The following is a 12,292-nucleotide window of genomic DNA, read 5'->3' as shown; positions in this document are numbered from 1 at the left end:
AGAGTGTTAATGGGGTATGACCGTGTTCAGACAAGACTGTTTTTTTGAGTAATTGGAGCAGCACTATAAATCCCTCATCATCAATGAGAACGGCAGAGAGGAGAAGGCATTTGAACTTGGCACAAATATTTACTATCATCAGTTTTCAACCTTAACTGAATACTGCTCCCCTTCACTCAAGAGTAGGATATTAAAAGCAACTCTCATGGCCTCTTTGACATACTACTGGTTTTTCCTATTTCTTCTTTTTTTCCTTTCACTTCAGAATGTTTTTTAACTGTGTCAAAAACTGGAATAAGAAGGATTTAAATGATAATAACAAAGTTTATGTCCCCTTTAAGAACAAAGGAAGAAAGTGCACTTTACAGTTAAGGCTTCTGCTTCTTTTCTCCTCTTTTCTGCACAAGTTGTCTCAAGTAAACTTCAAGTACTATTTCCCAGGGGTATCTCAATTAGGGTCAAAGTAAATTTGTTCTGCAAAGGTACTGTCAGTCACATGTACATCTATACACATTGTACAATACTGTGGTAACCTCCTCCATCACGTTAAACACGCTTATAGTAAAAGAAACCAAGCTCAAACAGGATACTCAGTATGACAGCAGTATAAACTGGGTGCTCATTGTTACAGGCTGCTGCTCTGAGGCAGAGGATCTGTAGTATTCAGTAACAGATTTCCAACACTTACATCACTGTCTGACAGCAAAACTCAGTGCAGACACAAACCATGGTTAACAAACCTAAAATTGTGTTCCAGCTACAAGGAGAAAGTGGCAATACACACAAAGATAATAGAGGTACACTCACCTTGCAGCCACTGACAATGTCATGGCCCCAGTAATTTGGTGCACATTTGTCACACATCTCTCCAACAGTATTGGGAGGGCAGATACAGCGACCACTGATGGGATCACAGTTGTTGCCAAAACGTGAACAGTCGCAGGCTTCACGTGAGACAGAAAAAGATAAAGCAGAGGAAAAGTTACCCCTTTAGGTGACACCTGGAAAGGAGACCCTAGCAGGGTTAGAATTCATACACCAAAGCGTTTATCATATAGTGAACTCTTTGCTATGTGAGGACACAGTGGGGCAGGAAAGGTAGGGTAAACACAGAGAAACCAAAATCAGGAGCAGTGCAACACAGATTAATTGAGGTTGAAGTAACTGCGGTGAAAACAGAATGGGAAAAATAAAGGCACCAGCTGCAGAAGTGCAGAGGCTGCACTCATGTGACATAGCTGCATGGCTTCTTGGCTCACGCTGTCTCATGCAAGAAGCCACCAAGACTGCCTCTGAGCCCTCTGGTAGGGAACCTGCAATGTATTTAACCCCTTCCACCAGTCTGAGCCAACCTCCTGAAATTTCTGGTGCTGTAAACAGACTTTTCCTAAAGGGCAAAAAAGATGATTCAGTTTCTTTTTCCCATTCTGCTCCTTTTTTTTTCACATGACATGTATTCTGCCTTGACGGAACATCAACAATACTTTGGGTTTGGAAGTGGTTCCAGAAGTGGTCTTCGCTCTTTAAGTATTATTAAGTGAACAACTCATTGGTGGCAACTGCAGATTCAAGGCATGTGAGCGATAAGTAGTTCCAGGGCAGAAGGCACCTAATTGCTTGGAGGAGGAGAACTGGTGCATGGTTATTTTCACACCCATTGTCAACATTAACCCTGAGGTCAGAGCAAAGGCATCATAAGCAAAATATCTCTCTGAGTCCTTTCCTTGAGGTGTTTATAGGGCTCTGTTACACACTGTTCATTGCTGAGAGCTGTATTTCTGTTCACTGCGTTTACTGTGGGAAATACTGAGTAAAACTAGAAAATAAGAGATGTGCAAAGATAGAACTCAGAGCTATAGTTCAAATAAGAAGTGATCTTTATTTCCCCCGCTCAATGCTTTCAAATATGGTAACTGATGCAAGGAAGATAGTAAGTTTTGCCTCCATCAGGCCAGGAACAAGATGTTTTTCATGCTACATAAAATCTTTTGACATGCTATGGCTTGAATATGTTTCAGAATACATCCCTCATTGGTAAAGTAAGGCCTTGGGATGTGACAGCTCATCTATGGGCTCCCAGTTCTTACACAAAATTTCTTCAAAAGGCATGGAGAGGAGGCAAGTAATACAGCAATAGTTTTTGCAATTTTACTTTTATCATTATTTAAAAGAATATGAAAAAAAAAACCCTAACACATTTGTTGCAAGCAATAGTGAAACAGAAATCTCTTTTGTATCATTGCTGCCAGAATGTCAATGTTAACTGAGGGTGCTTTAGGGTTGTTTTGGTTTTTTTTACTTTCTAGATTTTTATTGCACAACAACAAAAAAAAACCTTTTTAAATAAATGCTAGATAAAAGAGGTCCAATATTTTATTTGATACTTTACTGTCACTGTAGAATTAATTTTTGAGCACTTTCTTCCTAGAATGATTTAATATCCTGTTATTAAATTTCTGATTTTCTCTGTGATTAATAATTTAATTCCTTTTTAAAATTATTTTTTACTTTTGTTATTTGAAGGAATACTTTAAAAACCTACTAAAAATAAGTAGGGAAAAAAACAGTGTTTTGAAAACAGAATTCCCCTCCATCTGTTATATTAATTTTGGAGCTTCTAAAAATCTGGATTTTCTGAACATCTTTATCTGATACAGTTACTTAAAATGACTGTGATGACCACAGACAAATATGTCTATATTTACAATATTCTTCAGATTTACATTACTTTTCCATTTAATCACTGTTCCTTAAATTTTGTCATTTCATGTTTGCCAAGAGAGCAGTATACATTTTAATGTGAAATCTTGCCAATTGCCCTCTCATTTTCCTTTCCCAACTGTATGAAATTAACAACATTTCACAGTATTTCGCAATAGTGATGTGCTTTCAAACTGTGAAATGTAAGAATAAGAGACTCATCAATGAAGGTATTTATATTTTTTCCCCTCTGTACATGTACTAGGAGCTTTAGGACTGCAGTTATCATGTGCATTTTATGTCAAGCTTTCTCATCAGTGAGCCTGTGAACCAGTCTTTCCCTTTTCCAAGGTGCCAGTGTGTTTGAACTTTTCAAGGTAGTAAACATATTCTTAACCTTTCCTTCCTGTGGGAGACAATACTGTAATGTTTTCAAATATGGTCTATAATGCAGTCTGGCTCAAGATTTATGAGCACTACAAGAGAAATTGAATTTTGCTGCACAGATGTGGGTCTTGAGGTCTAGATGCTCCTTCCATTAAAAAAAAAAGGGAGTTAAAGCATAAAGCTAGTTTTGCTGCTGCCACTCCAGATGGGAAAGGAGGAAGAACAAGACACTAGGTACAGTGATTTCTGCTTCTGGAAAGTATACAGCTTCTCCCTGAAGAATAATAGCAGCAATATGCCTGGCTTTAAAGCACTGCTACAAAGAATGCTGGGGAGCTGTCACCATTCTTGGCATCTCAGCAACCAGCCACACTAGAGAACTATCTATGTCTTCTGTGATCACACCTAAATGACTATGTGAGACTTTAAAAAGACTATTAGCAATGATAGATACTTCCCTGTGAAGACACCTATCAATTAGGCCCTTTTCAATGTCTGTACTGCTTTCAGGACAGGATGTATTCATTTCAGTGTTTGACCTAATGTCCAAAAGGACCAACATAAATATAAAGAAGTGGTTGGATATAATTATGTCTGACGCATCTGGAAAAACATACTTTATATGTGTTTATGCAAGGGACAAAGTAAAGAATTTTATCTGGAGATCTTGTTGTACACAAAAGATATACAAGTGAGCAATATCCTAAATATTACTGTACAGAAATTTAATAAAAAAGGATCAACCATCTAAGGACAGTGAAAAGGTTTGGGAATCAGCCTTCTATGACACTCCTATCATAACTAAACTACACGAACTTAATAGGAATTTTTTTGAAGGAAGTACTTGCAGAAAAGGACATTCCCATTCCTTCTGAATATGGTAGATTAGCCATAAACTGGCCTTAAAATAGCAGGAATTCCTTGGGACTTTTGTTCTTGCCTATCACCCTCCTTGCCAATTGACTAATTTACAGGACTGTCTATGAAAATACCTGTCAGGAAAATTTCTTAGGCAATCCAAAACAATTAAACTAGAATCTTAGTAATAAATAAACAAACAAATAAATAAATACAGCTGCAATTGGCTGCAAAAAATTTACATACGAGTACACCCTCCTTCTTCAAAGTTATAAAATCCATGAGCACAGCGGTCACACTTCTTTCCTGTTACTCCAGGCTGGCAATAACACTGCCCATCTCCATCACAGTCAAAGGACTTGGAACCAAAAGAGTTGCAGTTGCAGGGAACACATCCTCTTGCAGACTGTAAGCCAAATGTTCCAGGCTGCCACAGAGAGAGAAAGAGCAGTAGTTTTCATGACTGAAATAATACTACTCTTAACAGATTGTAGTGGTAAAACACTGGGGTATGGGGCAATAAATATCCTACACAGCTGAACAAGAATAAAGATTTTAGAATGTTACCTGATTCTATAATGAATGCTCTGCAATGCAATGCATTTTCTACATACACCATTCCCGCAAGAAATTGAATGTATTTCAGCTCCATATATATGTCCTGTGTTTGGGTTGTAAGAGTATGTCAGGCAAAGTTTTTTGCTAAGATAATGAATTCAGATTCTTAGCTATGAGTGGATATTTACTGAACTGGAAATGTCTAGACAACTAGATTTTATCTCTTCTGACCAGGGACAGTATCTATACAGTATTCTGTAAATCAAGGGCATAACTTTTGAAGGATACTTAGGAATAACTGTAGAAGAACATATATAATTAATTTTTTTAAATTACAAGAAAATAATGGGAATTTTCCATTTTTAAGATAAAAACTCTGTCTTTGGCTTAGATATAAAACTAAGATACAAGTAGTCAATGAGCCTGTTTCTCTTCTATTTTCATTCTTCATTTTCTTTTTTGCATTGAGTACCATAAAGCTCCTACAGAACCAGAACATTTTCAACTACAGTAATGTTTGCTCCTTAACTCCACTGGTGGAGTGCAAAAAGTATACTTGTAAAGAAGGGAAAACACACACTTATTTGTTTACTGTAATATGAAGTTCTGCATGAAGCTTTTAACCAAGACTCCATGTATTTCACTGCACCATCCAGCAGAGGCCTCTAGGAGTAACTCAAAATTCTGAACTCAGTCTTGAACTGGAATAACCTAACATGGGAGTACTTTGCTACCTTTTTTTTCAGGTTCCACAATGGAACTCCTAACATCTTGTGTAGGTGAATCTGCAGAGACTTCAGAAGGTTTCAATGTGAAAATCCTGAAATCTGTTCTCTGAGGTTAATATTGAAGTTCCACATTCCCACAGGGAATTTGCTGATAGGTACCAGAATACAGACCACAACTACAGTCAGAATTTGGCCTGAAGGATCATATGAACCTAAGCAAATGCTTGATTATACATATAATAAATAATTATCCTGTTTTTAATTTCCAAATTCTATGTTGAAATGTTTTGCCAATTAAATACTTCTGCATGACAAAACATATTAGGGAGAAAGAAATACTCAAACTCTTTTAATTAAACTCCAAGGTTCAATTAAATATACAGACTATCTCTAGATATTCCTTTTCCACAGGAAGAAAAACACAGAAATGTGAATATGCAAAAATCTCAGGACAGACATTCAGATTAATGCAGTCTAGTAACCAAGGCACAGCATGCAGCTCAGTTCCTGATAGAAAGCTTGACAGGATCTAATAAATTCTGTTTATAAGAGTGAAAGCCAGAAAAAAGTCTGATACATCAGCACTCCACACTGCTTGAAGGAAGAAAAGATCACTAGCATGCTGGGTTGTATTCTGTGATGAGCTCTGCACAATGAAAGACATTTGGATCAGTCATGCAAACTCCAAAGATGAAGCCCCAAGTGGAGCCCTCAACAAAGCTTGTTTACACACAGAAAATCTAAGAATCGCATTTACTGAACAAGAGAGAAGAACCTGGATGACAAAGAGGAGTTGCAAGGAATAAAGCCAACATTCCTAAATCACTGCTTTGTTGGAAGTAGTTGCATCACAATTATTTCATTTTAGAAATAATTTACTTTTTGGTATGTGACAAACAATTAATACTTTTTTCATTTTAAGCATTACATTCAAATAATGGGTACTTCACACAGTTAAACATGGCTCAGGTAACTTCATGGGAACTTTTAACACTAGCTATGTTTGATATTTCATTATTAGATTTTAACATTTTGCCCCTGGGGCTGATCCTTCTCACAAACTCTTTGAGCTTTTGCTTCCTGAATTTTTAGAAGAGGAAGTCTTGTCACGTTGAAGGCCAGGAAAATCCCACTGATTTCACTGCTGTCTGTACATCACCTATGCATTAGGTGCATACTGCTGCTGATGGTGCTGCTTTTGGACTTATTCTGGTATTTGTCTTCTGGCCTCTATTGTCGTTTGCCCTGTGAGAAGCCGTAGGAAGTACCCTTCAACGCTGCCTGTCTTCTGAGCCTGTCAGCTTCTTGATACTTTCATATGTTGTAACACAGGTATTTAAAATTAATAATTTTAAAAAAACCTGCAGAGCTCCAAACACAAGCAAAGATGAGATTTCAGCCCATGCAATGCACACAGTTTGTGATTACCGGAGTAGCAGGCTGGTAAGCACCGCGTGGGCACCCACTGGCACTGCTGACGCCCCATCTCCGAGGAGGAACTCGGATCTGCAGACTGCTTCGTGCATTCTCTTTCAATTTAGGCACCTGTCTGCTGATGTCACAGTGTTTGCCCATGAATCCTGATTTGCAGATACATCTTCCTGACATATCACATTGCAGTGACATGGATCCTAAAGCATTGCAGCCACAGGGTATACAAAAAAGCTTTTCTGGGGCCCAGAAGTAGCTGGGCTTTTTAAGAGGGAGAAGCAAACACTGTTAGAAGGTGAAGATAATGAAACTACAGCAAATAAAAGAGTACAGGAATAAGGACAGTAGGGAACAGAGATGAATTCTAAACAATGGCCAATATTGTATCAACAAACTTGACATTATTTTTTTATTTTATTATGCAATCTGTGCAAATTCCCTCGATACCAACTATTTTTCTTTGGACAGACTTTTAAAATACTGTTGAAAATAGAGTGTGAGCAAACCTCTTTGGAAATTATGCAGTTTATGGAGGATGCAAATGATCCTTGTGATTTCTACAGAGTTACTTATGTGCTTTAAATTACACACACGGAGGTGTTCCTGAGGACACAAATCCTCATGCTGAGCTACAAAAAAAGTGCATCCAGCTAGAACATATTTCTTAGCAGCCTAAGGAAAACTGTGAAAGTTCATGAAACACTGTTTTTTGTAGTGATTTATGAGATAGCAAAACAACATCAATGCAAGAGACACTTTCACCAAAAACAAATATATTATTTGGACAATACAAGAAGTCCTAAGAAAAAAACAGAAAAGCGGAAGATTAATAGCAGAAGTAAAGTACCATCCTGCCTTTTTTTTTTTTAATCAGATGTTATCAGAAAATGTGCAACTCTTTTTTAAAAGAGAGCTGCAATACTTCAGAATATAAGGTGTACGTACCACATCTAAAAGTATATGTACAGTGAGGCTTAAAATACATTTACATGCCATGTTCTGCATTTTGCTCTAGAAAACCTTTAGAAATAATTTTAAAACTAGCCATTTTACCATTCTGTATGTAAGAACAACACATACATTCTTAAAGTGAAAAATGAGCAAGAAAGAGAAACTATCCAAACCACAACTGTACTTAGTTACAAGAAACAGGAAGAAAACTACAAGAAAACAGGGTTTCTTGTAACTCACCTGGCAGATGTCACACCGGCGCCCAACCACGTTGGCTTTACACTCACACTGGCCTGTCCGAGAGTCACATATCTCAGAGAAGGAGCCATTGATGTGACAGTGACAGGCTGCAGGGGAGGAAGAAGGAGCTGTCAATGTATTTCCTAAAATACATATGCTGCTGAAGCTATCTTTAATAAACAAATATTTACAGTGTGGCTTTTGCAACCTTGAGAATCATAGAATCATAGAACTACTCAGGTTGGAAAAGACCCTTGGGATCACTGAGCCCAACCATCATCCCTACTCTACAAAGTTCTCCTCTACACCCTAAGCCATATCCACCAACACCAACTCCAAACAACCCTTAAACACATCCAGGGGTGGTGACTCAACCACCTGTCTGGGCAGTCTATTCCAGTGTCTAACCACTCTCTCTGTGAAAAAAAAAATTCCTAATGTCCCATCTAAACCTCCCCTGTCGCAGCTTGAAGCCATTCCCTCTTGTTCTGTCACTAATTACCTGTGCAAAGAGACCAGCACCAACCTCTCTACAATGACCTTTCAGGTAGCTGTAGAGACTGATGAGGTCTTCCCACCACCTCCTCTTTCTCAGACTAAACATTCCCAGCTCCTTCAAGCATTCTTCAAAAGATTTATTCTCTAGGCCCTTCACCGGCTTCATTGCCCTCCTCTGTAACTGCTCCAGCACCTGAATATATCTCTTGAATTGAGGTGCCCAAAACTGGACACAATACTCCAGGCGTGGCCACACCAGTGCTGAGTACAGGGGGACAATCACCTCTCTACTTTTGCTGGTCACAAAGGAGACTGACCAAAGCAGGAAGGTGTTACTCCCATAGTAGCAAAACCTATATTAATGTAGAATTTTGCTCCAAACTATTGGACTGGGAAATTTTGCCTTGACTTCAGAAATAATTAATTTTATATGTGCCTCTCAGATCAAAAGAGAATGTTTAGGGCACATTACTGACTATGTGATGATGTACAGGGTTTTAAAGCAGTAACAACTTTGCCTTTATATTTTAATTAGTGCCATATTTCAAAGAATCACAGTGTTTGGAGCACAGCTGAAAACAGAGACAGGATTATCTGCTTCCATGACTTTCTGGTACCTTTCTCTTAGTAACAGCATCACAGTTCCCAGAGGAAATGTAGCCCAACTGACAAGCCCAACTCATCAGAAAGCTCCCGTAAGGATTTAAAACAGCAATGAAAAGGAACTACTGTTTTTTAGGAAAATAACAATGCTCTTGGCTCCTGAATTCTCATGTTTTAGGAGAAGAAAATTCTCATGTTTTGGGAAGCTTGTTATCACCCTTTACATTCTTTGACCCCAATTCTTTTGTCCTGCAGAGACAAGGAAAAATTCCCTTTAGCGTTCACAGTAGAGAAGAGGGATTTGATTGGGTGTTACACAGACTTTAACCATGAAGTCACCCATTCCATCAGCATCAGCTGGCTCCTGCATGTCATGTTATTTTTTCCAAGAGTAAAAAACACAGTAAGTATCTATATTGATTATCAATGTGCTCTACAAATCAAGACACCAATCCACATTTTGCCTTCCTATAGTGTCCTGACTGCATGTGTTGATCTTTTTCTCAGTGGGACAGCTTCATTTTAAGAAACACTTATAAGTCCCAACAGTGAGCACATGGTGGTCACATACTTCCATGTCACAAGGTGCCATTTGAGACAAAACAGTTATTCTTTTTTCTATATATAGACTATTGCAAGAGGAGTTTCATCATTACTTTACTGGACTTGCTACACTGTAAATGGAAAGGATTCTTTTCTTCTCCCCACTTTTGAGATATTCTGCAGAAGATGCTTCTTTTAAATATAAGTGACTTTATGGCTTGCTATTCTGTTCTTGGCCTTATTTCTCAAATGTTTGCTAAAGTGTCTCATATTCTGGAATAAGTAACAAAAATATATTGAGGCCTTTCATCAGTCTGGTAAGACCTTCAGAGATTTTGATCTCTTTTTGTTTTGTCATATACTTAAAAAAGGTAAATATTTTAAAACATTTCTGCTGTAATTAACATGGCTTCTGTTTTCCTTTTGCTCTCATTTTTCAACACTGACTGAATCCATAGTTTACCTCTTTCATCCTGTATACAGTCCTCCTATCATATTTGTTTTAAAACTGCCAACACTCCAAATTGTACACAGTGATGAGCACCACATAGATACAGTTCCAGTATTTATGCATAAGCCCAAAATCACAAAATGACCATTCCCAATGGAAATTAACAGTATTTCACCACCCTTATTGTTTAGACCTCAAAAAACAAAGGCTGTCTTATTTAAATTGTTTTGCTTATAAGACATATGACACCACAAGAATAAAAAAGAAAATTTCATAAACAGATTAGTTTGTCGTACTTATATTATGCGTTAACAGACAGCATACCATGTATTCTTAACAGCTACAGATGACTGAGGGGCAACAGAGAATTTGGGAGTCAAGACTGATTGTTTTTCTTGGTTCTGGCAGTACGTACATATAGAAGAAACAAAGTCAGGGCTATTAATCTACTAAACTGCTACTCAATCTGATAAATTGCATTTATGTCACCTAAAGCCTTCCCATTCACTCACCTCTACTGGGAAAATTAGCTATTGTTCAAACCTCCAAATGGTTGCTATAAAACAATACATCCTGTCATAGTAATTTGTCTTACTTTTTCCCAAAATGACACCGGTCAAGACCCTTCTCATTTATGATTTGTATGAATATTTATGTGTACTTGTAATCAACCTGCACACTTATTCTCCTCCAACAGTAGTACATATGCACTGGCACATAGACATGCTTTAACATTTGCTTTAATTTATCTGTTGTCACTTAGCTCAACTGCCATCAGAAAAACCTTCAGGTATTTGCTTCAGTATATTGTGCTGTTTCAGACCAAGAAACAACCTACTAGAATTAAAGCAAATAAGTCTAGGACATTTGCCCTGTGTTCTAAAATTTATTATTTTGTGCAGAAACACCAAGAAATTCAGAGGTCCTATAATGATATGAAATGGTACTGTCATTTGAAATGGTTAATGCAAATGACAACAACACTACTGAGAAAGAGCAGGAAACATTTCAAACAATAATTTGAAAGCAAAATTCGTGCTTTGCAATGTTCTTGGATTTGGCTTTTTAATAAAGAATGAAATTGAAAACAACAAAGTAAAGGCACAGTCCCTCTGATATTGTAGCTGCAGGGCAAACTTCATGAAAGTCTGCAAAGGAAATAAAAAACCATACGCAAAAAAGAAAACCCATATAAAAGATGGAGAGTAGATGAATGCAAAACAAGGTAACTGAGCACAAAGCTATGAATATATTAGGGTGCCATCCTTGTCAGGCATACTAGCAACAAAAGCAAAGCTTGTAATTCTACATTAAATATGCATTTATTTTTAGTATTTTTAATAGTTTTTTTTAATTGTATGTTTTCTGAACTCTCCTCATACTACCTCTCTTTCCCATACAGCTGACACTACTGAAGAAACGTTCAAAACAAGAGTGCTCTTGGTGTCTTAGGAATGGTGATAAACTACTGGAACCTCTGACTTTTGAAGTACACTTCTTTTTAAATCACATTACAAACTTAACACTCTAACTTATATGACGTAATTAATCACAAACTCTTAACTTAAGCAGAGAATACAGGTGATTTTCCAAATTTTATGCAGCATTGTGTAAAGTAGGTGCAGAAAACATCTACGCAGGTAAATGTCTTCATGGCTAGCTTTGATTTTACACATCTTACTTAGCTGAGAAACCTGGTGATGTTCTGCATCTCACTGGCTCCCACACAATTGGAGGTGGCCAAACAGAACTCAGTATTTTCACTGCCAAACTGCAAGCCACTAGCAGAGCAAATCCTGGAGATGGATGCCATTGGCTCAGACTTCAATGCATGCAACATATACTGCAGAAGTTGTCCCTGTGTTCCTACACACACAGCAATAAGACAATAGCCTAGCTCTTTTACTTGCATAACTTTATCCTGATACAACTTCTTTATACCCAAAGGTGTCGCTCTGAATTTATTCCAATGAATGAAAAGGATTAAATCCTTGTGACAGTGAAATATAATACTCTGTTCTTTCAGGACAGAAACTTATTGTATTCTCACCCTCAGAATGGGGTGGAAGGGTATTTGAAGAATGTTTTTAAGTTAAAGGCACTTGTTCTGCCTAATTGCATTCTGAATTGTGGCAGCAATGACTCAGAGAGAGACACTGCCTTCTATAGAAGCAAAATCTCCTGCTCCTCCCAAATCTGCCATCTTCTCTTGATTATTTCTTGCAGTCTTTATGGGCAAATATGAGCTGGGGCTCACACTTAAGTATGTCACCACTCAGCTGAGATATGGGAGCTTGCTGCAGTGCCAGGGATCTTCCTCCAGAGCACCTCAGAAAGCTTGTCA

The 12,292-nt window shown here is 37.7% G+C and overlaps 1 protein-coding gene across 1 annotated transcript in view; it reads right to left on the bottom strand.

The window, feature by feature from the left end:
• Window positions 1–12,292, bottom strand: part of LAMA2 (laminin, alpha 2) — a 283,511-nt gene that overhangs the window by 126,401 nt on the left and 144,818 nt on the right. The window contains exons 20-22 of the mRNA XM_009999216.1: window positions 7,854–7,960; window positions 4,192–4,372; window positions 808–944 (exon numbers count right to left, since the gene is read on the bottom strand). Of these exons, the coding sequence (XP_009997518.1) occupies window positions 808–944; window positions 4,192–4,372; window positions 7,854–7,960 (425 nt within the window). The remainder of the gene's footprint in view (window positions 1–807; window positions 945–4,191; window positions 4,373–7,853; window positions 7,961–12,292) is intronic.

The sequence above is a fragment of the Chaetura pelagica genome, unplaced genomic scaffold (assembly GCF_000747805.2).
Source record: "Chaetura pelagica isolate M959 unplaced genomic scaffold, ChaPel_1.0 scaffold90, whole genome shotgun sequence".
Lineage (NCBI taxonomy): Eukaryota > Metazoa > Chordata > Aves > Apodiformes > Apodidae > Chaetura > Chaetura pelagica.
This window is presented reverse-complemented; position numbering and strand designations above follow the sequence as displayed.